Source organism: Podarcis gaigeae, assembly GCF_964106915.1.
Source record: "Podarcis gaigeae genome assembly, chromosome: 10".
Lineage (NCBI taxonomy): Eukaryota > Metazoa > Chordata > Lepidosauria > Squamata > Lacertidae > Podarcis > Podarcis gaigeae.
Window position 1 is genome coordinate 9,026,849 of NC_139686.1, and position 27,941 is coordinate 9,054,789.

The following is a 27,941-nucleotide window of genomic DNA, read 5'->3' on the forward strand; positions in this document are numbered from 1 at the left end:
TGGTCCTAGAACAATAGGATCCAGAATACAGCAGACTGATTGGTCCTAGAACAATAGGATTCAGAATGCAGCAGTCTGATTGGTCCTACAACAATAGGATTCAGAATGCAGCAGTCTGATTGGTTCGCAGGAGCCACCCAATCCAACTCCAGGTGGAAGTGAATCCACAACCTGATTGGCCTACAGGAGAATCCCGGAATTAGCCAATCTCGTGGGGCCCATTGTGTAAATAATGTATATAAAGCAGACATTCTGGGGGAACTTCCATTCCTCCTCACCACTATGAGCTGAATAAAGAGGATGAAATCCACACTCGACTCCGAGTATATTTCAGATATGTTTTTTGTTCAACGCTGTTTTATCATCCTTGAAACTGCCCTGGCATTTTTAAAAATATATATGGTATATGAAAGGTTACACAGAAATAATTTTAAAAACAAGCAAACAAAAAACGTCTAAATAAAAAAAATTTGTCCAGTAGCACCTTATAGATCGACTAAGTTTGTTCTGGTACAAGCTTTCGTGTGCATCTGAAGAAGTGTGCATGCACACGAAAGCTTATACCAGAACAAACTTAATTGGTCTATAAGGTGCTACTGGACAATTTATTTTATTTTAATTTTTTATTTCGACTGCGTCAGACCAACACGGATACCTACCTGAATCTAAAAAAAAACAAAACAAAAAACATGGTAAGATTATCTGGAGTCCACAAACAAGGAAACTCAACCACCTCCCCTCTGATCTGCAGGGATCATTTGTTTTTAGTTGCGAAGAGAAGCAAAGAAACTCAGAAAGGTTAAGGTTTTTCCTCTCTCTCTCACCACTCTAGGCTTGAAAGGGGGTTCGACTGCTCTCGCTTCAATGGCTTCCCAGTTGATTTCTTGGAAAAAGGGATGTTGGCGGATGTTCCCTTTGGCTCCCAGTCTCCTTTCTGGTTCTCTTACAAAAAGCTGGAAATTGAAAGAACACTAAATTTAAAAAACAACAACATAGCACTTACTGTTGTTTGCTTCTTGTTTTTATTATGTATTTTGTGGTTTTTCTCTTGGATTTTTATGTTGTGGACTGCCCTGAGATCTATGGGTGAAGGGCAATACAGTGGTACCTCAGGTTAAGTACTTAAATTGTTCTGGAGGTCTGTTCTTAACCTGAAACTGTTCTTAACCTGAAGCACTACTTTAGCTAATGGGGCCTCCTGCTGCTGCTGCGCTGCCGGAGCACGATTTCTGTTCTCATCCTGAAGCAAAGTTCTTAACCTGAAGCACTATTTCTGGGTTAGCGGAGTCTATAACCTGAAGCGTATGTAACCTGAAACGTATGTAACCCGAGGTACCACTGTATACACATTTAATAAATAATAATAATTTTTTAAACTTTTTTTTTAAATAAGAAGTCCTCAAGGAAATTCACCACTGACAATTCCAGAATAACCCCAAAACAGAGGCAGTCTGGAGGCACGCTTAAAGATAAATTCTTATTATATCTTTAAAAGTAAATTCCATCAGGAAAAACGACCGTATTTAGTGCAAAGGAAATGACTCTACATATGAGGAAAAGATGAGGAAATGCTGGGGAGAATTATTCTAGAAGAAAGGGATTTTGCCTAGTCCAATCCTTCCTTCATCCCTGCCGCCCTCTCTCCTTGACCTGACCTTCACAAGAAGGTCCCTTGCGTCCTTGTCAAGCCATCGAGGGTAGAACGGGCTGTCCATGCGGATTGACTGGAAGAGCTCCTCTTCGTCCTGACCATGGAAGGGAGACTGACCAATCAACATCTCGTAGAGAAGGACCCCAAAGGACCACCAGTCAACGGACGTGTTGTATTTCTGCCCCAGCAGAATCTATAATGGAAAGGGGATGGAGAAGTGAAGAAAGCTTACCAGTAAGAGCTGGCCTCCTTGCACTTCCGAACTGGAGAGGAGGTGGGGTTGCGGGCCTACGCACGTGGGGGCTGGCTCACAGCCCCCGTGAGAATGAGGGAATCCTTGGGCACGTCATCTCCCTGCTTAGCCAATCGGCTGGTCAGGGGTGTGTGGCCTGGGCTATTTATGCCCAGTGTGTCCGTGGTCCGTCCTCTATTTGCTTCTCCAGCGGGTTTGGAGGGATGGCTGGTGCCCAATCGCTTTGAATAAAGCGAGAAAAATCTTGGAACGGGCTGTGGCGTGTAGAGTGACAGCTCTGTGTGTGTGTGTGTGTGTGTGTGTGTGTGTGTGTCATTGGCAACCCCAGCTTCCAGTACAGCAAGGAGGCCCTCTACAGAAGTGATGGTGTGCATCTTTTGGATTCTGGAAATGACATTTGGTTGGATGACATTGCTCTGGGAATTAGGAATTGGTTGCAGGTTTGAGGGTCTTGGCGGCGAGCTTTTGCTCGATTGGCGGTTAGGCATTGGTAGGAGTATTGTTATGCAAATGGGGGGGGGGGGAAGGAAGCGTCATCACCTTCCCCCAAAGCAAAGGGTAGTCTGGTAAACGGATTCCGGGGGGCGTTGCCCTGTCCGAAGCCTATGGAGGTGTGGGCCTAAGGCACGCCCCCGAGCGGTGACCCCGGGGGAGCTCCTAGTTGATGTGCATCAGCAGGACCCCCCCTACTGGTGGTTAACCCTTCCCAGTCTTCACGCAATTGGGCTGAAGCCGGTTGCCGATAGGACCAATGCCTAAGCCAATACCGCTCAATTCCTGCAATCAATAAAGTTGTGGCCGTTTTCACCCATTAACCTTAAATACCGTGTCCTGTGTGTTTATTTCTAAAGGGGGGAGGGGGACTTGACATGCAACTAGCTCACTGGCTCATCTAGCCCAGAGTTGTGGTTCGAGGACCCGATCCCCGCATAGAGGAATGAAAACACATGGACACGTGATATAAGGTTAATGGGCAAGAAAAGGCCACAACTTTATTGATTACAGCAAGTCAAAAGCTATTGGCTTAGGCATTGGATTACGTCAGTTGACTCCACCCACTCAGAGAGGGGTGAGTCTAAAAAGGGGGGTTTATTCACCAGTAGGTGGAGCCTGTTGATGCTAATCCAACTATAAGCTCTCCCCTGATGTCACCGAGGGTCGTGCCATGGCCTCCCGCCACACAGGCATCGGACAGAATACACGACCGCCGGATTCCTTTAACGGAATACCCAAAAATTGAAAGTGCAGGCGATGGCCACACCTAGCCCTTCGACACCACAACACATTATTCCAATGCCTAACCTACCCACCAATACCACGAAAGTTGTGACGATTGCTACGAGGTAGGCGAAAAACCCCACAAAGCCTAATGCCAAATGGAAAAATTCCTACCAGGCCCCCCGGACAACCAGGGCGACCAACCTAAGGTCCATAGCAAGGCCAAGGAAAACTAAGACCCTGAGCTCAAAGGGTGTGGAGGGTGGGTGACACGCGAAGGGACGACGAAGAATGAGGCCGCATGGCTGGCACAGCAGTGATTTACGCTGCCGTCCACGCCCCCTCGAAGACACCTGGTTGGGTGCCTGCCCGTGGGCGTGGGCGCCAGCCAGGTGAGTGGGAGGCAGGGGGCTAACGCCCCCTGCTTAAGGCGAAGACCGGCTCCCGCCCACAACCACTCCCCTCTTTTGCAGGAGGAGAGTCTTATTTCAAGGGCGAGGAACCTGGGGTTCCTCCAGATGTTGGTGGACTTCAACTCTCATCAACATAGGAACATTGGAAACTGCCTGATGTTGAGTCAGATTCCTGGTCCATCAAACCCAGTTTGGCCTACTCTGTCTGGAAGCAGCTCCATAGGATTTCAGGCGGAGTTCTCTCTCCCATGGAGGGATTGAATCATGGAATCATAGAGTTGTAAAACTGGAAGGCATCCTGAGGGCAACTTTTTGGCCAAGCTTTCTTTGCAAAAAGTTTTAAAGCTATATTTTTTAGGGTAGGGAATTCGCCCTGTGGAACACCCTCCCATCAGATGTCAAAGAAATAAACAACTATTTGACAATTAGAAGAGACCAGAAGGCAGCCCTGTTTAGGGAAGTTTTTAATGACTGATGTTTTAATGTATTTTTAATCGTTCGTTGGAAGCCGCCCAGAGCGGCTGGGAAAACCCAGCCAGATGGGCAGAGCATAAATAATATATAATTTATATATTTTTATATATCAATAATATATTGATATCTTTCTACCGATCCACAATAGAAAGTGTCCTTTCATACTGCATCATGGTGTGGTACGCTGGTTTGACATCAACTGATAGGAAGTGCCTACAGAGGGTGGCGAATACAGCGCAAGATATTATAGGCTGTCCCATGAATCCGCTGGATGACCGCATAAGAACATTCCCTCAGGAGAGTGAGGAAAATTCTCAGGGATGATTCACACCCTGGCAAGCACTTTCTGCCCTCAGACAGAAGATATAGAAGCCTGATTAGTCGCACCAACAGGGTAAAGAACAGCTTCTATCCGTGGGCTGTTAGGCTGCTGAATGAAAAGATAACAACAGGGCAACTGACTTTCGGGTTTGGTGTGTGTGTGTCGGTAAACGAGGGGAATTGAGACTAAGAGAGCTGAGTGGGGGGTGCTCATGTAAACTCACTGTATACAAGTTGCACAAGTGATAATAAAGTATTTCATTTTTTAAAATTATTATTATTATTATTATTATTATTATTATTATTATTATTATTATTATTATTAAATCACCCTTCCGATATGAGAATCTCAGCTCAAGCATCTATGACAGATGGCCATTTAACTTCTGCTTAAAACCTCCAAGGAAGGAGAGTCCACAACCCCCCAAGGGAGACTGTTCCACTGTCAAACAGCTCTTACCATCAGAAAGTGATGGTTGTCCTGATGTTTAGCAGAATCTCCATCCTTGTAACTTGGAGCCATTGGTTTGAGTTCTACCCTCCAGAGCAGGAGAAAACGAGATTGCTCCATCTACCATGTGACAGTCCTCCAGATATTTGAACCTGGGACCTACCCTATGTTAATCAGATGCTCTACCAAGATGATCAAGGGTCTCGAAACCAAGCCTTATGAGGAACGGTTGAGGGAGTTGGGTTTGGTTAGCCATAAGAAGAGACCGATTATAATAGGCATCTTCAAATAACTCAAGGGCTGTCACATGGAAATAATAATAATAATAATAATAATAATAATAATAATAATAATAATTTATTATTTATACCCCGCCCATCTGGCTGGGCTTCCCCAGCCACTCTGGGCGGCTTACAACAAAATATTAAAATACAGTAATGCATCAAACATTAAAAGCTTCCCTAAACAGGGCTGCCTTCAGATGTCTTCTAAAAGTCTGGTAGTTGTTCTTCTCTTTGACATCTGGTCAGAGGGCGTTCCACAGGGCAGGTGCCACTACCAAGAAGGCCCTCTGCCTGGTTCCCTGTAACTTGGTTTCTCGCAGTGAGGGAACCGCCAGAAGGCCCTCGGAGCTGAACCTCAGTGTCCGGGTAGAACGGTGGGGGTGGAGATGCTCCTTCAGATATACTGGATCAAGGCCGTTTAGGGCTTTAAAGGTCAGCACCAACACTTTGAATTGTGCTCGGAAACGTACTGGGAGCCAATGTAGGTCTTTCAAGACTGGTGTTATGTTGTCTTGGCAGCCGCTCCCAGTCACCAGTCTAGCTGCTGCATTCTGGATTAGTTGTAGTTTCCGGATCACCTTCCAAGGTAGCCCCACGTAGAGCGCATTGCAGTACTCCAAGCAAGAAATAACCAGAGCATGCACCACTCTGGCGAGACAGTCCGTGGGCAGGGAGGGTCTCAGCCTGCGTACCAGGTGGAGCTGGTAAACAGCTGCCCTGGACACAGAGTTGACCTGCGCCTCCATGGACAGCTGTGAGTCCAAAATGACTCCCAGGCTGCGCACCTGGTCCTTCAGGGGCACAGTTACCTCATTCAGGACCAGGGAGTCTTCTACCCCCGCCTCCACAAGCTTGTTTTCTCCTGCTCTGGAGGTTAGGACCTGAAACAATGGATTCAAGTTACAAGAAAGGAGATTCCAACTATTGGTAAGAGCTGGAATGGACTCCCTTGGAAGGTGATGGGCTCTCCTTTCTTGGAGGCTGAATGGCCATCTGCCATGGATACTTTAGTTGAGATTCCTGCACTTCAGGGGGTTGGACTAGATGACCCTCGGGGTCCCTTCCAACCCTACCATTCTATTATTCTACCACTGAGCTTCAGCCCTGCTGTGCTCTTGCCTGTTGACCATGCTGGCCGGGGTGATAGAGGTTGAAGTCCAACCACAGCTGGAGGCCCACAAGATACCCCATGACCTTGAGCATTGCTGTGCTGGGCCTGGGGGCAACCCGAGCAATGCGGTCCAGGTGGGGTCCAGAATCCAAGGGTTCTACGAGGAGTCAGTCCAACAGGGCCAAGGCAGGACACGAGGCAGGAAACCAGGCAGGGTCAGGAACATGGTCTCAGGCAGACTGGGACTCTTCAGGATCAAGCCCCAGACTTGATTCAGCTGATGCCTGAGGCAAAGGATCCTGTGCGGACTGAGACTGCTGTGGTTCTGAGTCTGAGACTAAGTCCCAGGCCATCACAATTGAATTCCCTACACCAAGCACCCAGATACCTCCAGGGAGTTTATTGGTGGGCACAAAAGTCTCAACCCTTCTCTTCCATTTGCACCCAACCCCTGTTATATTCTGCCTTTGGTCTGGGGAAGTTCCATTGGTTGCCACGGCTAATAGCCCCACTTACCTCCGGTGCAATATAATCGGGGGTTCCACAGAATGTGCTTGTCTTGGCGTCCCCTCCCATGTGCTCTTTGCACATCCCAAAATCAGCAATCTTGATGTGCCCTTCCTTGTCTAGGAGAACATTGTCAAGCTTCAGGTCTCTGCAAAGCAAGATCAGGCAACATTTCTGAAAAGGCTCTTTTCTTGGAAGATTAGATGTGTTATCTAATCAGTATGTGCTGTATATACACAGAACAATTGTTAAGTCGTATCAGGTGCAAGTCCCGGTATTGTGGAGTTGTACTGTGGACAAAGCTACAGTTAGAACTGGATATGGAACAACTGATTGGTTCAAAATTAGGAAAGGAGTACGACAAGGCTGTATATTGTCTCCCGGCTTATTTAACTTATATGCAGAACTCATCATGCAAAAGGCTGGGCTGGATGAATCCCAAGCCAGAATTAAGATTGCTGGAAGAAATATCAACAACCTCAGATATGCAGATGACACAACCTTGATGGCAGAAAGTGAGGAGGAATTAAAGAACCTTTTATTGAGGGTGAAAGAGCAGAGCGCAAAATATGGTCTGAAGCTCAACATCAAAAAAACGAAGATCATGGCCACTGGTCCCATCACCTCCTGGCAAACAGAAGGGGAAGAAATGGAGGCAATGAGAGATTTTACTATCTTGGGCTCCATGATCACTGCAGATGGCGACAGCAGTCGTGAAATTAAAAGACACCTGCTTCTCAGGAGAAAAGCAATGACAAACCTAGACAGCATCTTAAAAAGCAGAGACATCACCTTGCCAACAAAGGTCTGTATAGTTAAAGCTATGGTTTTCCCAGTAGTGATGTATGGAAGTGAGAGCTGGACCATAAAGAAGGCTGGTCGCCAAATAATGGATGCTTTTGAATTCTGGTGCTGGAGGAGACTCTTGAGAGTCCCATGGCCTGCAAGAAGATCAAACGGATCCATTCTGAAGGAAATCAGCCCTGAGTGCTCACTGGAAGGACAGATCCTGAAGCTGAGGCTCCAAGACTTTGGCCACCGCATGAGAAGAGAAGACTCCCTGGAAAAGACCCTGATGTTGGGAAAGATGGAGAGCACAAGGAGAAGGGGATGACAGAGGACAAGATGGTTGGACAGTGTTCTCGAAGCTACCAGCGTGAGTTTGACCAAAGTGCGGGAGGTAGTGGAAGGCAGGAGTGCCTGGCGTGCTCTGGTCCATGGGGTCACGAAGAGTCGGACACGACTAAACAACAACAAATTGTGGGGAAGAGCTGAGGAGGAATGACCACTGGGAGGAGCACACAGAGAAGAAATGCCCTGGTGCACCTGCAACAGCACAACCGGACACCTTCCTCTGCCCCAGCTGCAACAAAACATGTCTCTCCTGTCTTGGTCTCTACAGCCACAGCAGGTGCTGTAACTCTTCAGCTGTTTGACTTCTCTCCTAAAAGTGCACTCCGCCGTTATCTCCTGAGACAGACAGATGTCAACAACCGCATGTTGAAATTCCTGCGTTTCTGGGGGTTGGACTGGATGCCCCTCAGGGTCCCTTTGAGCTCTGCAATTCTACCATTGTATTATACTTCCTCCCTCCACCAAGGATAAAATTCCTACCTGTATATGATTCCTTGAGAATGAAGGAACTGCAAACCGCAAATGATTTCAGCAGCATAAAACCTGAGAAAATCAGAGACAGGTTGGGCTTAATTTTATTGGTTCATATTTAACCCAATATCCAATATCTCTCCCCCCCCCCCACAGGGTACTGGTCCAGTGGTTATTGTTTTTATCTGTAAGCCACCTTGAGTCCCATCAAGGAAAAAGGCATGGCGATAATAATAATAATAATAATAATAATAATAATAATAATAATAATAATAATGGAGGCCTCATTTCATAACAGCCACTGACAGACCTATCCTCCACCCTAAGCCAGTGGCCATCCTCAAATCATGCTGCAGTGAGTTCCCCTGCTTAAATTAGGTGCTGTGTTACGGGACACTTTCTTTTTCCTGTCCTGAATGAATCTACAGCCCACCGCTTTTGTCAGATGGAAAGGACAAATAACTTTTCTGCAAACATCTACATTAATGCACAATGATGGGGGTCGGGGCAGGAGGTATTTGGGGGAAAGGGAATTAAACTGCCATGGAAATGCAGCCTTGCCACCAGTCCAGGAGTGGCGGCGGCAGAAATAGTGGCACCGCCAGCCATCTTCCTTCTTAGTGACGTCCCTTCTTCCTGTTGGCAACGGCAAGAGCTGAGTCAAGTAACAGTTGGGATGCATAGGGAGAATGCTCCTGAGAACGTGCAGAGTTCCTTCGTCAGGGGGCAAGAACTTTCTCCACTCCCTACACCCGGGATTAAGAGTTTTCTTCTTCGGTTCAGAAGCGCACCGCTCCAGAAAGGCCCCGTTCCAGGAGCGGCCCAAGGCATTTCGGTGCCTGAGGAGGAATATCCGCTGCTGCCCCAGTGATGGAGCCGGGCAGCCGTGAGGCTGTGCAAGGGCTTCGCCTCAAGGAAATAACAACAACAACAACAACAACTTATTATTTATACCCTGCCCATTTGGCTGGGCTTCCCCAGCCACTCTGGGCGGCTTCCAAAAAAATATTAAAATACTGTAATACATAAAACATTAAAAGCTTCCCTAAACAGGGCTGCCTTGAGATGTCTTCTAAGAGTCTGGTAGTTGTTGTTATCTTTGACATCTGGTGGGAGGGCGTTTCACAGGGCGGGTGCCACTACTGAGAAGGCCCTCTGCCTGGTTCCCTCTAACTTGGCTTCTCACAGTGAAGGAACCGCCAGAAGGCCCTCGGCACTGGACCTTAGCGTCCAGGCAGAACGCTGGGGGTGGAGACGCTCCTTCAGGTATACTGGACCGATGCCATTTAGGGCTTTAAAGGTCAGCACCAACACTTTGAATTGTGCTCAGAAATGTACTGGGAGCCAATGTAGGTCTTTCAAGACCGGTTTTATGTGTTCTCGGTGGCTGCCCCCAGTCACCAGTCTAGCTGCCGCGTTCTGGATTAGTTGTAGTTTCTGGATCACCTTCAAAGGTAGCCCCACGTAGAGCGCATTGCAGTAGCCCAAGCGGGAGATAACCAGAGCATGCACCACTCTGGCGAGACACTCCATGGGCAGGTAGGGTCTCAGCCTACGTACCAGATGGAGCTGATAAACAGCTGCCCTGGACACAGATTTGACCTGTGCCTCCATGGACAGCTGTGAGTCCAAAATGACTCCCAGGCTGCGCACCTGGTCCTTCAGGGGCACAGTTACCCCTTTCAGAACCAGGGAATCCTCCACACCTGCTCTCCTCCTGTCCCCCCCCCAAAACAGTACTTCTGTCTTGTCAGAAGTTCTTGCAGAGCCTCACCATTGGGGGCTTGCACACAAGGGGGGCAAACTCAGCCAGGGCTTCCCTTTGCCACCCTGCCTCGTGACAGGGAAAAGCAGTGGTGGAATTCTTGCAAGGCCATATTTTTTAGAAATCCAACTCTGGAATCGCAGAGGAAGGCAGATTTCTACGCCCAAAGTCACCTTCACTCACCCGGCTCTAATGAATAATTTACTTCAAGTCGCTCCTCAATCCAAACAAAGCCCTAAAGTGGTTTCAATATTGATTTTTTTAAAAAAATTATCCCCAGGGGTACTGGGGCTTATTTTATTTGCTTTGTTCTATTTGTTTTAATCATGCCTCAATCCGTTTTTAAACCTTTGGTTGGTGTTTACCTTCTAGGTTTTACATTCATGTGATTCAGGCTAGTGTTTTATTTTATTTTGGGGACTCGGCGCTCAGGAGCAGCCGAACAAAAGAGGTTCCACAGAAGCAGCTTTTTACCACAGCTTTCTAAAACAAAACAAAACACTTCAACCAGATGTCAAAGAGAAGAACAACTACCAGACTATTATTATTATTATTATTATTCAATGGGTGCTGCCATAGGGACCAACTATAGGGGGCCTTGGGAGCCCGGGCACCCACAAACATTTTTTTAATATTTTGTATGCTGCCCAGATAGTCCCCCCTGTCCTTGATGCGTGTTTTACAAACTAAAAAATAAATTAAAAGCGTCCTTTACATAAGAAGAGAAACAGAAAGGGGCTCCAAGATGGGATAACCCTCTGGTGGGAATGTACCACCTCAGCAGGCATTGGGCGTGTTTGTGTGTGTGTGCTTGAAAACACCCCCAGATTTTTTTAAAAAATAGCCTGCAAGTGAAGAACATTCCTGTAAAGAGCTGCCAATGGGCAACTCCAGTCTTCAGCCCTCTCTGGCTTCAGCTCAATCCATCTTCACAGGGAACTCTGGGAATAGTAGTTCTGTGAGGGGACTGGGGGTCTCCTCACAACTTTCAGCACCCTTAACAAACTACAGCTCCAAGAATTCTTTGCTGGGGGGAATGCCAAGTGCTGTCATGATGCTTTAAACGTTTGGCATGAATGTGGCCCTAAAGAGAAAGTAAACTGCAATGGTCCCGACTCTAAACATCATGAATTTCTAGATGATCTACTCTTGCAAGGACTGTACCATATCACTGATGGTACGTTTGAGCAGATTCTCTGTCTCTCCAGGAATGTGCAGCAAAAACAGACCCCAACTTACCTCGCTCGGCCAATGTCAAACTTGTGGCAGATCTGGATGTGAAACATCAGGTCACCCCCGTTGAGATATTCCATTACAAAAAAGAGGTTTTCCTAGTAAATGACAAAAAAGGCTTAAAATCATAATCATAATCATGAAATGGTCTTTGGGGCAACAGATGACAGAAGAAAAGAAATGGAACATTGCCTCAGTGACAGCTTTTTCTTGGGGAAACTCAAATGGATGGATTCATGATAAAAGGCGACAGATTTATACGATCTGAAGAGAAACCAGAGGATTTATGATACCCATTTTACAGGTGGTTTTCCCAGAGAAAGTGTCTAGAAATCACGGGACAAATGGAATAAATCACGGGGCAAAGGGAAGTGTGGATAAGCTGTTAAACCCCATTCTCCAAAAACCACTAGCTGAAGATGGAAGTCTATCATTGTGGGAAATTATCAACCAAATCTAATGCATATTCTTGCTAGTTAGCATGTGAAGGGGTTAAGACCACAGAGCTATATTGCTGATAGGCGGACCCAGATCATAGACATGAAATTGATAGAGAGGGCTCTGTGTGATATCATTTCCCCTTCTCTACTGAGGAGGAAAGAGCACCCAGCATTTTGTGATCCTTTCTCTCTCCCTCTTTCTGGGAGCAGACAGATATCCAGTTGCTTCAGCTCAGGCACATGTCTGAGGCTGCTTCTACTGTAAATATAAGCATTTTACTTGTATAGTTTTTAATGCTGTTGCATCTGAGAATCAAGGAATGATTATGAGTAAGTAAAGTGTGCTTTAAACTTACTTCTCAGTCTGTTGTATGATTCTTTGTTAAGAAAAGGGGGAGCCAGCTTGCTTCCAGTATTTTCTGCCAAGGATGGGACTCGAAACTCTTCTAAGCAGAATTTCTTTGTCTGTTCAACCCACACATGTGGGTGCCTGGAGGCAGGGCTGTCTTAAACATATGTGGCACCGGGGTGCAAAGATTCGCCTGGCACCTCCCCCTGGTTGCCCAGTCCCAGACACACAGGAGGGCAGTGCCAGCCAGCCGCCTCAGTGTCTCGCTGGCTCGGTCGCCCCCAAACTCGTGGCGCAGAGCTGCCCGCAGCAGAAGAACCTGCCACAACACTCCGACCGACGGGCGGACGGGCTCTTCCCCGACTCAACTCTCGGGCCCCAGACTCTGAGAGCCCGGCGCCCGGGTGCCCCGCACCCCTAGCGCTTATGGATAAGACGGCCCTTTCTTTTTCCTTTCTCCTTCTGCGATGGAACTCCTATTTGGGGACTTCCCTGGCTTTTGTTCTGGCCCACGAAGGCCAGTCTGGATAGTTGGCCTTGGTGAAGATTTGACATTTTCATCCTCAAAAAGTTTTTGATTTGAGTTGTCCAAGGCCATGGAGACTATTACTGCACGCTAGTCCCTCCCAGATCTTGACACGCTGTCATCTTGGGACCAACATAAAATCCAGGCCTGGATTCTTACAAGAGACGAGGCCATGGACCGGGCACAGTCCACCACAGCTCGCCTCTCCATGTGGCTCCCTAAAGTGAAAGTGGTAAGATCACTTGCCAACTACTTGATAGACCTGACGGAGCCCAATTTGAGAAGAGCGTTCACCATGACCCGTTTCCATTCTATACCCACGGCCTTCTTGCAGGGGATTTACTCTAAGACCCCTATTACTCAGCGCCTATGTCCATGCACAATGAATGAAGTAGAGGACTTCATACATTTCTTTTTCTACTGCCCTATTTATGAGCTAATAAGAACTAAGCTCCTCCTCTTGATCCCGTCCACCATCACATCTAAGGAAGACTGTTTGAAATCGCTTCTTGTGGACGCAAATCCCCAAGTTTCACGTGGGGTGGCAATCTTTATAGTGCAGGCCTTGAAACTCAGGGCTACTATGACTGGGTAGTGTGTCCTAGACCTGGACCTGTTTTAATTCTTTTATTACCTTTTTAACCTAATGTGCCGAGCCTATTTTGGGGCCATTATATGCTTTATATTCATCCGCATTCTAGATTCCCGGCGCCGGCAACTAAATCTTTACATTATTGTCTTAGGGTAATTTAAATGTCATAACCCCAGTAATATAGCTTTGAATTTTGTTTGGTTGCTTGTCTCTAGCATTTTTGTTTTATCCTGCTATGGCTGTATGCTAATGCAATAAAGGTTTGATTGATTGATTGATTGATTGATTGATTGACTGAGTTGCTACTGAAATGAGGCTGCATTTTAATGTTGTATTTTAATCTTGTTTTAAAGTTGTGTTTTAATCAATTGTTTTTATACCTGGTGTTAGTCGCCCTGAGCCTGTTCTTGGCTGGGGAGGGTGGGGTATAAATAAAAAATTATTATTATTATTATTACAGTGGCACCTTGGGTTAAGAACTTACGGTAATTCGTTCTGGAGGTCCGTTCTTAACCTGAAACTGTTCTTAACCTGAGGTACCACTTTAGCTAATGGGGCCTCCTGCTGCCACTGCACAATTTCTGTTCTCATCCTGAGGTAAAGTTCTTAACCCGAGGTAATATTTCTGGGTTAGTGGAGTCTGTAACCTGAAGCGTCTGTAACCTGAGGTACCACTGTATTACTAAAACTCATCTGAAAACCATGCCCCACTGGCTGCCATTTTGTGACTGGTGGACCTTCTCAAGTGGGTCCTGAAGGCAGACAGTATGAGAATCTCTATTCTGAGTGAATAGGAAAGAAATTGGTTACCTTTGTCTGGAATGTACAGAAGACGTGAGTGAGGAATGGGTGTCCCCAAGCCAGAGAGAGGACCCGCCTTTCCACCATGGTACATTCAACGTCATCATCCATCAGCACCACCTCCTTCTTCAAAGCTTTCATGGCAAAAAACTGGTTTGTGTCCTTCAGCTCAACAAGGAAGACCTGGGCAAAAATAAATAAATTCAGGGTACTGCAAAACGCTGCGATTCATGGCAAGGTTAAGCAAAGCCGCGCAATTCAGAATTGAGTGCAGAATTAACCAAAAATCTCAGAAGGAATGTTTATCAAGTTTCTAGTCCCTATGTTTGCAAAGACCGATTTGAAAGCGAGTAGCCAAGGTGTCGTGCAGGGATGGGGAGCACTTCCCAACTCAAGGGCCACTCTCTTTTGTGGGTGAGCTTTCAGAGGCCGTGTGGGTGGGGCCAAAGGAATAAGTGGGTGGAGCAACAGGTGTCAGTTTTATTGTGGATGCGGGTGGTGCTGTGGGTTAAACCACAGAGCCTAGGGCTTGCTGATCAGAAGGTCAGCGGTTCAAATCCCCGTGACGGGGTGAGCTCCCGTTGCTCAGTCCCTGTTCCTGCCAACCTAGCAGTTCAAAAGCATGTCAAAGTGCAAGTAGATAAATAAGTACCGCTCTGGCGGGAAGGTAAACGGTGTTTCTGTGCGCTGCTCTGGTTCGCCAGAAGTGGCTTAGTCATGCTGGCCACATGACCCGGAAGCTGTACGCCGGCTCCCTCGGCCAATAAAGCGAGATGAGCGCTGCAACCCCAGAGTCGGCCACGACTGGACCTAATGGTCAGGGGGCCCTTTACCTTTTTAAGTTACATGCAAGCTATGCAAAAGCCATGATTTCTATGCACACATGTACACGCACACACCTCCTCCCAGACAAGCAAGAGACATTATCCCAGTTCAGGGACACATTCCAACCAGGTAAAAACTCTTAGGGAGAGTGCAGACTATAGTCTTGAGGGCTGGGGAGAAGGGGTGTAGACTGGGGAGGCAATATGACCTAGGAAGAGTCTCAAGAGCAAGAAGTGTGTGGATCGAGGTTCCCTGCTCTTGTTTAATGGTTAATACAACCCTGGTTTTCTGTTCTACTGTACAGTCATACCTCAGGTTACAGACGCTTCAAGTTGCATTTTTTTGGGTTATGGACCGCCGAAACCCGGAAATACCAGAACGGGTTACTTCCGGGTTTCGGCGGTCGTGCATGCGCAGAAGTGCTGAATCACAACCTGCGCGTGTGCAAATGTGCTGCTGCAGGTTGCGAACGCTGCGGGTTGTGAACGTGCATCCCGCATGGATCACGTTCACAACCCGAGCGTCCACTGTAAAGTAATCCATAAATTGTATGTGGTATTTTGTATTTAATTCAAGTAGGGCTTTGTTTTTGTATAAAAAAACAACACAACACCAACAGTACGTTGTGTCTCCTGCTCTCGCTTTCACTCCTTACCTTGCCAAAGCTTCCTTTCCCCAACATTTTGTGCAAAACGAAATCATCTATGGTAAACTTCGGCAGCTGAGCGGGGAGGTCTTTCCTTGGTTCCAGTTCCACCGGGGAATCGGGACCCGGGACGTCTTCCGCAGGGGATTCCCAGGAAACTCCCTGAGGCTCTGCAATGGATCCCAGTGGAGTTGCGTTAACTGAAAGAGATCTCCCCATTGCACTGACGAGACTTAACTGCTTCTGGGAACGCACCCCATTGCACCACTCTTCCCACCCAACCTCCAAATTTGTGGCGAAGGGTAACCTGGGACAGATGCAGCTTGGCTGGCTGGCTTAAGCCATCTGAAACTCTCGTCTGTGTTTCTGGGACACAGTCTTGGGTGGCTGTGGGATGGGGAGTGTCTCTCAGCCTAATCCACTTCACAAGGTTGTTGTGAAGAATAGAATTTTATTATTACGGTCACAGACCGGTTCCAGGTCAGGAAAATCATAAAACACAACAGGAATACATTGAATTGCAATTGGGTATAACAGAGACAATTCAGATATAGTGGCAGTTAAAAAATACATATATTAAATCTTGAGCACTAAAAGATAACCTAAAATTATCATTTAAAACCTTAGTCATTTTGGTAGCACAGCTTGTTCCCTAAGTTTTATGGCAGTTGCACAGAATTTGGCCACCCTTAGTGTAATCTCTAGATCCTTGTCCTCTACCAGGAGTTTTAGACATTGAAGTTCGGACCCATTTGGAGATTTCTGTATAACAGGAGTGATAAATACCGAGCGTATATCCCCGTAGAAACAGCAGCGTAACAAGACATGAGAGACAGTTTCTACCTCCATCAAGCCGCAGGGGCGACTCGTTCCACGTATGGTTTACCCTCGAATCTGCCCTGCAATAAGGCAGATGGCAGCACGTTGAATCTAGCGAGGGTAAATGACCGTCTGTATTTGGGTATTTGTAATTTTGACAAATATTGTTGTGAAGATAAAAGGGGGAGGGGAAAAACCGTGTCCACCGTCTTGAACACCTTGGAGGAAAGGTGGAACGTGAATAACAATATTAATCTAAGGGTGATTCATTGTTTTCAGTGGAGCTTGGGAATAATGAATCGCCCTTAGATTAATATTGTTATTCACATTCCATTCTGTGCAGGAGTCAAAGAGTTGGAAGGGTCCCTCAGGGTCATCTAGTCCTACCCCTGAAATAAAGGGAATATCAGTTCAAGAACCCTTGATTGGTGGCCATCCAACCTTTGCTAAAAGTCTCCAGTGAGGGAGAATCCATCACCTTCTGAGGTCATCCTTCCCATTGACTCCAGGCCTTGTCTTGTATAGGTCCCTGTTTTATCTCCTTTCTCAATATTTGGCAGGTAAATGTTTAAAGCCAGAAACATATATATAGACCAAGGAGACTGCTAAATAAGGTGGCTACTCAAGTGATAACTGAGACGCAGGTGGCGCTATGGGTTAAACCACAGAGCCTAGGGCTTGCCGATCAGAAGGTCGGTGGTTCGAATCCCCACGACGGGGTGAGCTCCCGTTGCTCGGTCCCTGCTCCTGCCAACCTAGCAGTTCGAAAGCACATCAAAGTGCAAGTAGATAAATAGGTACCGCTCTGGCAGGAAGGTAAACGGCGATTCCGTGCGCTGCTCTGGTTCGCCAGAAGCGGCTTAGTCATGCTGGCCACATGACCCGGAAGCTGTACGCCAGCTCCCTTGGCCAATAAAACGAGATGAGCACCACAACCCAGAGTCAGCCAAGACTGGACCTAATGGTCAGGGGTCCCTTTACCTTTACTCAAATGATAAAATACAGAACCTTTTTTCCCTGCTGGAGGTGCTGGCACGGGAGGAGCAGCGGGCATCGGGTCTTTGTCAGGGAAGACAATTTCCACAGGTCCTTCTCTCAAGATCTTCTCTGACTCCCGCAAGCTTCTAGCCTGCCTCATGGTAAAAAGAAGTAAAGGAATGACTCACGTAGCATGCTTGCTGGACACTGTGCAAGTGTGGGATCTAGTATGGGGCACAAGATTGGAAACTAAAAAAAATAACAATCGATGGAGTTTGTCCATAGATGACACCCTACAACCATGGAAAACACCCTAAAACCAGAATGCAGGTCACACACAGAAACAAACACACTTCTTAGCAACTTGTCAAAGAGTTGGGCTGGCCGTGAGGAGAAGATGAGTTTTTGCCCAACGAGGGAAAAATGATCCTGGCCGGCACTTTCTTGATCTCTTGCCCTCGGGCAGAAGATATAGAAGCACGATTAGTCACACCAACAGGGTAAAGAACAGCTTCTATCCCTGGGCTGTTAGGCTGCTGAATGAAAAGATAACAACAGGGCAACTGACTTTCGGGTTTGGTGTGTGTGTGTCAGTAAACGAGGGGAATTAAGAATAAGAGAGCTGAGTGGGGGGTGCTCGAGTAATCTCACTGTATACAAGTTGTACAAGTGGCAATAAAGTATTTCATTTCATTTCACTTTGAAGGTGCCAGCTGTAAAATAATAATAATAATAAGAGCCTACAGGATCAGGTAAATGGCCCCTCTATTCCAGCATCCTATTCTCACAGTAGCCCACTAGATGCCCATGAGAAACAAGCAGAACATGAGCACAACAGTCACTCTTGTGGCTTCCAACAGCTAGTAGACTGTTGCTGCCTCTGATGGTGAAGGTAGGGCAGAGTCTCCACTGTGGCAACCAGAAACTTGGAGAATACTGCAAGCAGGACCATCAAGAGTGCCCTAGTCAACGGACGTCTTTGTGTCCTGATCGGTACTGCCAGCAATCTCCAAATCATCTGTTTGGATCGCTTGCAAATGGACTTCAAATGGCTTGTTGTCACCAACTGTCAGCTGATTGTTACCAGAAGCAAAGCCCTTTGAAGTTTCTCCTGGCACCGATGAGTTGATTGGCACCCACAGCAAAGGGACCCGCTTTGAAGTTGCCACCCGATGTCATAATGAGGTTGGCGTCAGATGATGGACAGGCGGGGCAGCCCCACCCACCTGCTAAAGTTGGACGGCAGGGGTAAGGGAGGAATCCAGCCCCCATTTCATCTGATACTTCAGACCAACTAAAATAAATTCACAGGGAGAATGGGATATCCTCTTTTGTAGAGGTGGCAAGTACAAGAAACATACATAAGCCCCCAGCCTTCTTTTGCCCCAGAGGAGCCAAAGAACGCAGCCTCTTGCCCACCTGCTGCCGGCTCTCGATCAGTTGCAGCGCTTCCGCCATGAGCTTCTGGTTGATGCCGCAGAGATTTGCCACTTTGGCTTGGCACTTGTGGTGGACGTTCATGGCACAGGCTGCAAGGAAGGCATGGAGTCAGCAGGTGAGGTTCTGACAACATTAAGAGAATCCAGTCCACAGGTTAAGAACATTAGAAGAGCCCGCTGGGTCAGGCCAATGGTGCAATGAGTCCAGCCTCCTGGTCTTCCAGTGGCCACCCAGTGGGAAACCTTTGAGCAGGACCCAAGCCCACCAACTGGTTTCCACCAACTGGTATGCAGAATTATTAGTTGGAAGGGACCCCAAGGATCATCTAGTTCAACCCCCTACAATGCAGCAATCTCAACTCAAGCATCCATGACAGATGGCCATCCAACCTCTGCTTAAAAACCTCCAAGGAAGGATAGTCCGCCACCTCCCAAGGGAGATCGTTTGTGATGGCCTGGGACTTGGGCTCGGACTCGAAACCAGAGGAGTCTCAGTCTGCACCAGATCCTTTGCCCCAGGCATCATCTGAACCAAGTCTGGGGCCTGAAGAGTCCCAGTCTGCACAGGTCCCCCTGCAACAAGCACCAGCTGGGCCAAGTCAGGGGCCTGAGCCTGCCCTGGTTCCAGATGTGGGGATTACCTCGTTGCCTTCAGCTGGGCCATCACTTACAGCTGCTCCACTACCAGTTGGGTCAGGGAAGGCTGAGGCAGCCCCTGGGTCTAGTAACCCACCAACGTCTCCCGAGCTGGAGAGACTCAGGTCTGAGAGAAGGAGAGACCTGAGTACTCGCAGGAGGAGTGCTCGCCTTCGGGCGAAACAGGGAGGTGAGTCGCTGGGGGATCAGGACCGGCCGCTACCCTGACAAAGATAAAAGGCTGTTGGACCTAGCCCCGGGTTGCGGGAGCAACACTGCTGTATGCCAGATCCTGCTCCTGTCCTTGCCTGGTATCCTGCCTCGTGTCCTGCCTTGGCCCTGTCGGGCTCCTAGCAGAACATTCGGATTCTGGACCGGTCCTGGACCACGTTTCACGGGTTACCCCTGGGCCCAGCACACCGTTCCACTGTCAAACAGCTCTTTCTTTTTCATCCAGCACACAGTTAAACTATGGTTTAGGATAACTATGGTTATCAATGACCTGATCCTGCTGCCAGCCTTTACCTAACGTTCTCTGTAGGCCTCTCATCTGAGAAGTGGCAACCAGGAAAGCAGGCTCAACTCTGGTCCTCCCCACTGAGAACTGTACTCTCAGAAGGATGATTCCTATCTCCTCCTATCTCCCTCTGCTGTTTCCCCTTCTGTTACAAACTGGGGTGGAAAATCTGTCATGGAATCTTGGAATTGTAGGGTTGGAAGGGATCGTGAGCGTCATCTGGTTCAACCCCCTGCAATGCAGGAAACTCAACTAAAGCATCCATGGCAGATGGCCATCGAACCTCTGCTCAGAAACCTCCAAGGGAGGAGGTTCCACAACCTCCCAAGGGAGTCTCTTCCCCTGCCAAACAGCTCTTACCCTCAGAACATTATTCCTGTTCTTTAGTCAGAATCTCCTTGAGATTCTTGAAGCCATTGGTTTGAGTCCTACCGTCCAAAACAGGAGAAAACAAGCTTGCTCCATCTTCCATGTGACAGCCCTTGAGATATTTGAAGATTGCTATGCTATCTCCTCTCAGTCTCCTCCTTTCCGGGCTAAACAAACCCAGCTCCTTCAACCATTCCTCATAATAATAATAATAATAATACAGTCATACCTCATGTTACGTTTGCTTCATGATACGTTTTTTCAGGTTGCGTCCCGAGGCGACCGGGAAGTACTGGAAAGGGTTACTGCCAGGTTTCGCCACTCGCGCATGCGCAGAAGCGCAAAATGACGTCACGTGCATGCGCAGAAGTGGCGAATCGCAACCTGCGTGTGCGCAGAGGCAGCGCTGCGGGTTGCGTTCTATTCATGTTATATTTGTAGCTCTATAGCTGAGTCCCTGGACTTACCATCACATTTCAAACCCTGCCGCGCCAGACCCCAGAGCAGGGTGCCGCAGTGATCGCAGAACGTTGGGCTTTTGTAATTGTAGACCTTAAATCGGTGGGGCATGTCAATCTTAAACCTCTCTTTGTGGAACTGCAAAAGTGAGAGAGAGAGAGAGGACGAGGTCAGAGGACGCACACGGCCTGCTTCTGGTGTTGCAAATACATACAAAACTGAAGGGGTTCAAGCCTTTAAACAGTTCCTCTTTTGCAAATACAAACAGTTCCAGTGCAAATGAATTGAACAAGGAATTATAAACAATGTGATGGATTCTGCAGTGACTGTAATCAAATGTTGTCCCTTTCACTGTTATGTACTGAAGTTCTCACCCTGGGCCAGCAGGGGGATACTGTAGATAGTTATGCAAATAAGGGATCGAAAGTGACGCTCAGTGATTGGATAGTTTTAGAAAATTGTTACAGTTACGTTGTAGTTGAGCTCTATATAAGCAGGCTGACTGAACCCTTCAGTTCAGTTCTGTTCTGGCCTGTGAATAAACAAGAGCTGTTTGAAGAATCGCTGTGTCGTCTGATATGTTCACCCACAACTTAACATTCACAATAGACCAGGGATGAGAAAGCTGTGGACATCCAGATGTGGTTAGACTCCAGCTCCCATCAGCCCCAGCCAACATGGCAAATCATCAGGGAAATGAGAACTGCTGTCCAGCAACACCTGGAGGTTCCCTCTCTCTGCTGTAAACCAATATTTTATCCAGCTTGCCTGCGAAGTAGGTCATTTTGGAGTAGAAGAGGAAGGACGACGTCTTGTCCAAGGCAACTCACGGAGGCAGTGGCGTCATGAGAGCCTGACTTAGGTCAGGATAGGTGAGTTCAGACCCCATTCAGCCGTGGCATCAGTGCCAGCTCTATCATTAGGCAGAGTGAGGCAACAGCATCAGGTGGTCGATTTTGGATGTCATAAAAGTATAGCAAATTGTTGCAGTTATTAGCACTGCATTTCTTAGTGCTGCCGGGAGATGCTGGTGGGATTTTCTGTCTCTGCTGCCAAAGCAAGTTTGCTGGCCTTAGGGACGATATATTTGGACTGCAATAGGGGACCCCATTTTCTAATCTGCCCCAGGCAGCAAAAATTCTGGAGCCGTTCCTTTCCCTTGTGTAGGGTTCAAAAAGTAAAATTCCTGACAGACACCCACAGAGTTGTTGAGATTTTTTGCACCATGCGTACGGAATTCGCTTAAATTCTTTGCAGACGCCATGTTTACACCTCGTGTGACTATGTAGTCCCATTTGTGTCCGTCTAGCCTACCTCACAGGGTTGTTGTGAAGAAGAGAAATTGGCAGAGGGCACCAAATCTATCTGCACGTCTCTACTTCGAGGTCCATGATTTTCTCCAATCCTTTTTTTTTTTTTTTAATGAGGAAAGGTGTTTTCAAACTCTTGGCAACCAGTGTGTTGTCAACTGAGTCACAAAAAAATCCTTCATTCAGATACACACCACCCTCAACCGATTCACAAGAAGTTTCATTCAGATACAGGCCACCTTCAGCTGATTCACAAAAAGGAACTTCATTCAGATACATACCATGGTTTCTCTGCTATTGATGGCTGATCCCGTACACTTTGCTATTACTTTGTCAATGCACTTCTTGTGAATGGCAGCATTGCATTCTGGGAAGGGAAAACAAACCATATAAAGCATTGTTGAAGGGCCACAAGAAGTAAGAGATGCATTTTAAATAAAAGCACACAGTCTACTCATATAAAAACACCAGGCAGGCCCCACAAATAACCCAGAGATGCATTTTAAATAAAAGCACACATTCTACTCATGTAAAAACGTGCTGCGGGCCAGATTGAGAAGGCGAATGGGCCGGATCCGGCCGTCAGGCCTTAGGTTGCCTACCCCTGTTATAGCCTAATCCTTCACGGGTTTGTTTAATTCCCTTTTAAATCCAGCCACAAGCAATAAGAGAAATACTGGAAATACAGTATTGGACTTTAGAAATTATTATTATTGTTGTTGTTGTTTTGTTGTTGTTGTTATTTATTTATTATTATTTGTTTGTTTGTTTGTTTGTTTGTTTGTTTGTTTATTTCTCCCCTGCCCATCTGGCTGGGTTTCCCCAGCCATTCTGGGCGGCTCCCGACAGAATATTTAAAATACGATAAAGCATCAAACATTAAAAACTTCCCAATACAGGACTGCCTTCAGATGTCTTCTAAAAGTCAGTTCTTTTTTTCTTTGACATCTGAAGGCAAGGCGTTTGCACAGGGCGGGTGCCACTACCAAGAAGGCCCTCTGCCTGGTTCCCTGTAACCTCACTTCTCGCAGTGAGGGAACCTCCAGAAGGCCCTCGGAGCTGGACCTCCATGTCCGGGCTGAACAATGGGGGTGGAGATGCTCCTTCAGGTATACTGGGCTGAGGCCGTTTAGGGCTTTAAAGGTCAGTGCCAGCACTTTGAATTGTGCTGGGAAACATACTGGGAGCTAATGTACATTTTTAAAGAGAAGACATGGACCGATCCTGTGTGGGAATAAGCCAGCATAGGACTGCCTCCTGACTGGGTGGAGCAATTTGCAAAAGTTCCAGAGCCAATGGGAAAGTGGCGTATCCCCTCGATTTTGGCTTATCACTTGGCGATTTTGCACTTTTTCTGGAGACCCTAAGGAAAAGGTGAGATCCCTAAAAGACTTGGGGACTCAACCAGAATCTGCTGCACAGACGGAATATACCTGCAGGCAGCTTCTACCTGCTCCCCACTGTCTTTTAGGATTGCATTTAACAAAAAACAGGCTTTGTGGCTTAAAGCATGCCCAGACTGTTCTTTGTCTCAATTCCGACTGAAGCTGGTTCGTGGGAAAACGCATCAGAATGCAGAATTTCATAAGAAATTACAGGAGAGATCCAGCATAGGTTTGGACTGAAATGGGAGTGTGTTGACCCGCAAGCCAGCCAGAAATTAGGCACTTTTCAGCTGTAACCCTATGCTTTCTGACCTGGGCGTAAGTCCCACTGATCTCAATTTGCCTTACTTCAGAGTAGACCAATAGAGAATGTTGTCATTAATTCCTACTGTAGTCTGTGAGAGGGGATGAAATATACTCAGAGTCGCAAAGTGATTTCATGCTCTTTATTCAGCTCATAGTGGTGAGGAGGAATGAATGAAAGTCCCCTCAAAGTATCTGCTTTATATACATTATTTACACAATGGGCTGCACATGATCATAGGCGCCGACTCCATGGGGCCTGAGGGGGCCCGAGCCCCCTCAAAAATTCATTTGGGGGGCTCCGCCCCCCCAATAATTTAAGAAAATTATTACCGTAAATTTCGCTCTATAACACGCAGATTTTTTCTCCTTAAAAGTAAGGGGAAATGTCTGTGCGTGTTATTGAGCGAATGTGTGGTCCCTGGAGCTGACTCGCCGGAGCGCAGGGGCAAAAATAGGCAAAAATCAGGCAAAAATAAGATCGGGCGGGCGGAGGGAAGGCGGAAGCTGCTGCTTTCCTGCATTCTGCCTCAGGGTCTTACTGCCCACCTGCTTCTGTTGCTGCGTTTGCTCAAACTCAACAAAGAGCAGGGAATCCCCTGCCCTCCTGGCAAGCAGAGGGTTAAGGAAAGGATCGAGTCCTTCCTTCTAATTCTTTCCTTGTCACACTGCGTGCAGGCTCCAGCCCACCACCTCCTCCTCTCCGTGCTCTAGGGACTCGCAGGCAGCCGAAAAACATGGTGGGAGAGAGAGAGAGAGGGCTGGCTTGGGGGGGGGGGGACTTTTGCCTTCCTTTCCTCCCCCCCACCCCATTAAACTCCTCCCCTGCATTCTTAGCCAGCTGCTTCTCCGCACACCCCTCTTGTGCTTCTTGTCCCTTCTGTGTTTTTCCTTCCCTCCCCATTTAAAACGTGGTGACAAAGCACGGATCCACATGGATCCTCAGGATTTTTGCATTGGGTCACCCCAAATTCACCATCAGATCACATAGCATGTTCATGGCTACATCTTGCACCAAAAAAATCACGCACCCACTGTTGCCTAGGGTCACAGTGGTGCAAAAACGTGGTTACAAAGCATGGATCCACATGGATCCTCAGGATTTTTGCATTGGGTCACCCCAAATTCACCATCAGATCACATAGCATGTCCATGGCTACAGTCTGTACCAAAAAAATCACGCACCCACTGTTGCCTGGGGCTGCAATGGTGCAAAAACGTGGTTACAAAGCATGGATCCACAGGATCTTTGCACTGGGTCACCCTAAATTCACCATCAGATCACATAGCATGTCCATGGCTACATCTTGCACCAAAAAAATCACGCACCCACTGTTGCCTAGGGTCACAGTGGTGCAAAAACGTGGTTACAAAGCATGGATCCACATGGATCCTCAGGATTTTTGCATTGGGCTACTCCAAACTCACTGTCAGATATTAAAAATCTTTATAAAATAGAGAATTAAATACATACAGAATGTTAAATTTTCAGTTTCGAAATATTAGTACTAGTTTAGTACTGTATTTCTATATTACTATAGTACTGTATTAGTTATTTTCAAATACTTAAATATTTTTAGGGTGTAAGACCCAATTAAAGCCCGTTATTTACATACAGTATTACAGTATTTACATACAGTATTAGGCATACTGTATTAACTTTATTAACTTTATTAAAGCATTAACTTTGAGATATTATTTTTATTTAATGAACCCTCAGCCTTATTCAAAGTAAGCTTAAATTAGCTATTTCACTTATTAATCAAAGTGCTATTACTGTGCGACAGCAATATTTTATGTTTTATTCTTTTAATGATAGTTTAGGATTTATTTAAATATCATTTCAGTCTTTTCAGAGCTATATATTCACTGCTCTGTAATAGTCTATAAGCATAATTGTTACTGTAAATTAAATTAGCTTTTTACGAAAATACCGTGCGTGTTTATGTTTTGTTTCTTTTTTCAAAGCCAAAAAGTGTTTCAGGCTTGTCGAGTTTCCCCAAGTGTGGAGTTATAGAGAGTCGAGTTTTCGGGGTTCTAATGTTGATCATATGACTCTAAAATACTTTTAAAAAACTTTAAAACTCACTAATTTTCATCTAAAATTTAGAAAACTTCCCGGGGCAGGACCCCGGTATGGCCCCCCCCCCCAATATTTTTTATAAGTCGGCGCCCCTGCACATGATTGGCTAATTCCGGAATTCTACTGTAAGCCAATCAGGTTGTGGTTTCACTTCTATCTGGAGCATGATTGGGTGGTTCCTGCCAACCAATCATACTGCTGCATTGTTCTAGGACCAATCAGACTGCTGCATTCTGAATCCTATTGTTCTAGGACAAATCAGACTGCTGCATTTTGGATCCTATTGTTCTAGGACCAATCAGACTGCTGCATTTTGGATCCTATTCAACTCAGTACATAACAGGTGACATGGCTCTTGTAGGTCACATTTACACATGCACTCTTTGTTTCCACGGCTGGCTTGCTATATATTTTTTTAAGCATTCTCGGTTTTCTTCAGGGTGGCACACAAGAAACACTGCAGTTTCTATTTTGGCAGTTGTAAATAACACGATATGCTAAAAGTTTCTTACGTCTGCACTGGTAACCTTGCTTGTTAAGACCCCTGAAACACAGAAAGGAGAGAATCTGGAGTAAGGATAACGTTCATCATATATATTTGAGAAGAATGACTTTAAAACAAAATAAATGCTGTGTGTTGGGATCTGGGCCCAGAAGGGCTAGGCTCCTCACTCAAGTGAATTAATGTTTATTATTACGGCCAAACAGCCAGCATACTAAAACCAGAATTCCTGCATAGTTCTTTACAAAAACGACAAAAACGATCAGAGTGGAACTTAACAATCAATATACTAATTAAAAAGACTTAAGAACTCCATTTAAGAAATAAAAGAACAAGAAGATTTCACTATAAGCTGCAATGATTTATGACTGTTTGTGCCGCTGTGTAATCTCTTGCTTTCGTTGACTTGTGGCTATTGCACAAAATCTAGCTGCTGCACATTTCTAGTGACATCTGGATTCTGGTTGTACAAGAGGTCATTTAAATAATGTTTCTCTGTCCTCCCTGGTACTTTGCATACAAGAAAGGTTACGATAGAGGCTCTGAGTTAAATCTACAATGGAATAGAACGTGGCCCGCAGTTTCAATTTGACCTCTCTTACATGGGCAGACCCCCTCGCCACGAGGACTCTTTCTGTATCTGCCTTCCCATAGTGCAGGTGGCAAGACATGGAATTTGGCTTGCGTAAATGTCTTTCTGAATTTGGGGGATGGTCAAATTTCCTCAAATAAGTGGTGTCAGCTGGATAACGACTGGAGAAAACTGAAGCCACTATTAGTACGATAGCAAAACCTCAGCGCCTAGGACTTGCCGATCGCATGGTCGGCGGTTCGAATCCCCGCGGCGGGGTGCGCTCCCGTCGTTCGGTCCCAGCGCCTGCCAACCTAGCAGTTCGAAAGCACCCCCGGGTGCAAGTAGATAAATAGGGACCGCTTACCAGCGGGAAGGTAAACGGCGTTCCGTGTGCTGCGCTGGCTCGCCAGGTGCAGCTTGTCACGCTGGCCACGTGACCCGGAAGTGTCTGCGGACAGCGCTGGCTCTCGGCCTATTGAGTGAGATGAGCGCACAACCCTAGAGTCTGTCAAGACTGGCCCGTACGGGCAGGGGTACCTTTACCTTTACCTTTAATACATTCAAGGTAGAGGCAGGACATAAATATGTCTTTGCATTTAGAACATGCAAGTTTTAAAATAAAAATAAAAATGCAAAGATCATCTGTTTGGGGAGAGAATCAAAGCCAGTGTGGAGCAGAAATTTAGCCCTTTTCTCTTCTGCTATGGTTCTGAGGAAAATTCCTCCTTTTAAGGTGATTTTTGTGCTCTCTCTCTCTCTATCGCATCAGTCCTCCTTTGGGCCCAATGCAGAGGAAAGGGGAGGAAATCCCCCTGCAGCGGATGCTGTTCAAATTTTCAAAAATACATGTTAAATTCATAGGTGTTGTTTGCCTCCAACAGCTATTTGAGGTTGCATCATTTGCATATGGGGGAACCATGAGGAATGGTTCGCAGTGGCCCTGCTGGTAAGAGGGTTCTGTTGTAAGATACACAGTTACTGACTCACAACTGCATGCATGAAAGGGTTAACCTGAGCCATGAGTTCGTTACCAGAGTGGGAGTGCTAAGCAGGCACTCAGCAGCCTCTGCTCTCCCCACCCCCCACCCGCACTCTGCTTCTC

General features: G+C 46.7%; 1 protein-coding gene and 1 long non-coding RNA gene across 4 annotated transcripts in view; both read right to left on the bottom strand.

Moving 5' to 3' along the window:
* Nucleotides 1-27,941, bottom strand: part of LOC310826294 — a 204,687-nt gene that overhangs the window by 150,266 nt on the left and 26,480 nt on the right. The window lies entirely within an intron of this gene.
* The window catches only part of PRKCQ (protein kinase C theta), a 56,712-nt gene that overhangs the window by 5,267 nt on the left and 23,504 nt on the right, over nucleotides 1-27,941 (bottom strand). For 2 of the 3 annotated variants that reach the window (XR_014555586.1, XM_083700281.1), the window contains exons 6-17: nucleotides 26,276-26,307; nucleotides 22,274-22,359; nucleotides 20,691-20,820; nucleotides 18,682-18,791; nucleotides 17,293-17,413; nucleotides 15,475-15,635; nucleotides 14,004-14,177; nucleotides 11,293-11,384; nucleotides 8,298-8,360; nucleotides 6,693-6,831; nucleotides 1,656-1,844; nucleotides 825-953 (exon numbers count right to left, since the gene is read on the bottom strand). Coding sequence is in view for 2 of the 3 variants with exons in the window: in XM_083700281.1 (XP_083556407.1) it covers nucleotides 825-953; nucleotides 1,656-1,844; nucleotides 6,693-6,831; nucleotides 8,298-8,360; nucleotides 11,293-11,384; nucleotides 14,004-14,177; nucleotides 15,475-15,635; nucleotides 17,293-17,413; nucleotides 18,682-18,791; nucleotides 20,691-20,820; nucleotides 22,274-22,359; nucleotides 26,276-26,307 (1,426 nt within the window). In the remaining variant the exon portion in view is untranslated. Of the gene's footprint in view, nucleotides 1-824; nucleotides 954-1,655; nucleotides 1,845-6,692; nucleotides 6,832-8,297; nucleotides 8,361-11,292; nucleotides 11,385-14,003; nucleotides 14,178-15,474; nucleotides 15,636-17,265; nucleotides 17,414-18,681; nucleotides 18,792-20,690; nucleotides 20,821-22,273; nucleotides 22,360-26,275; nucleotides 26,308-27,941 lie in introns of all 3 variants that reach the window. The other variant, XM_083700280.1, reaches the window with a different exon arrangement.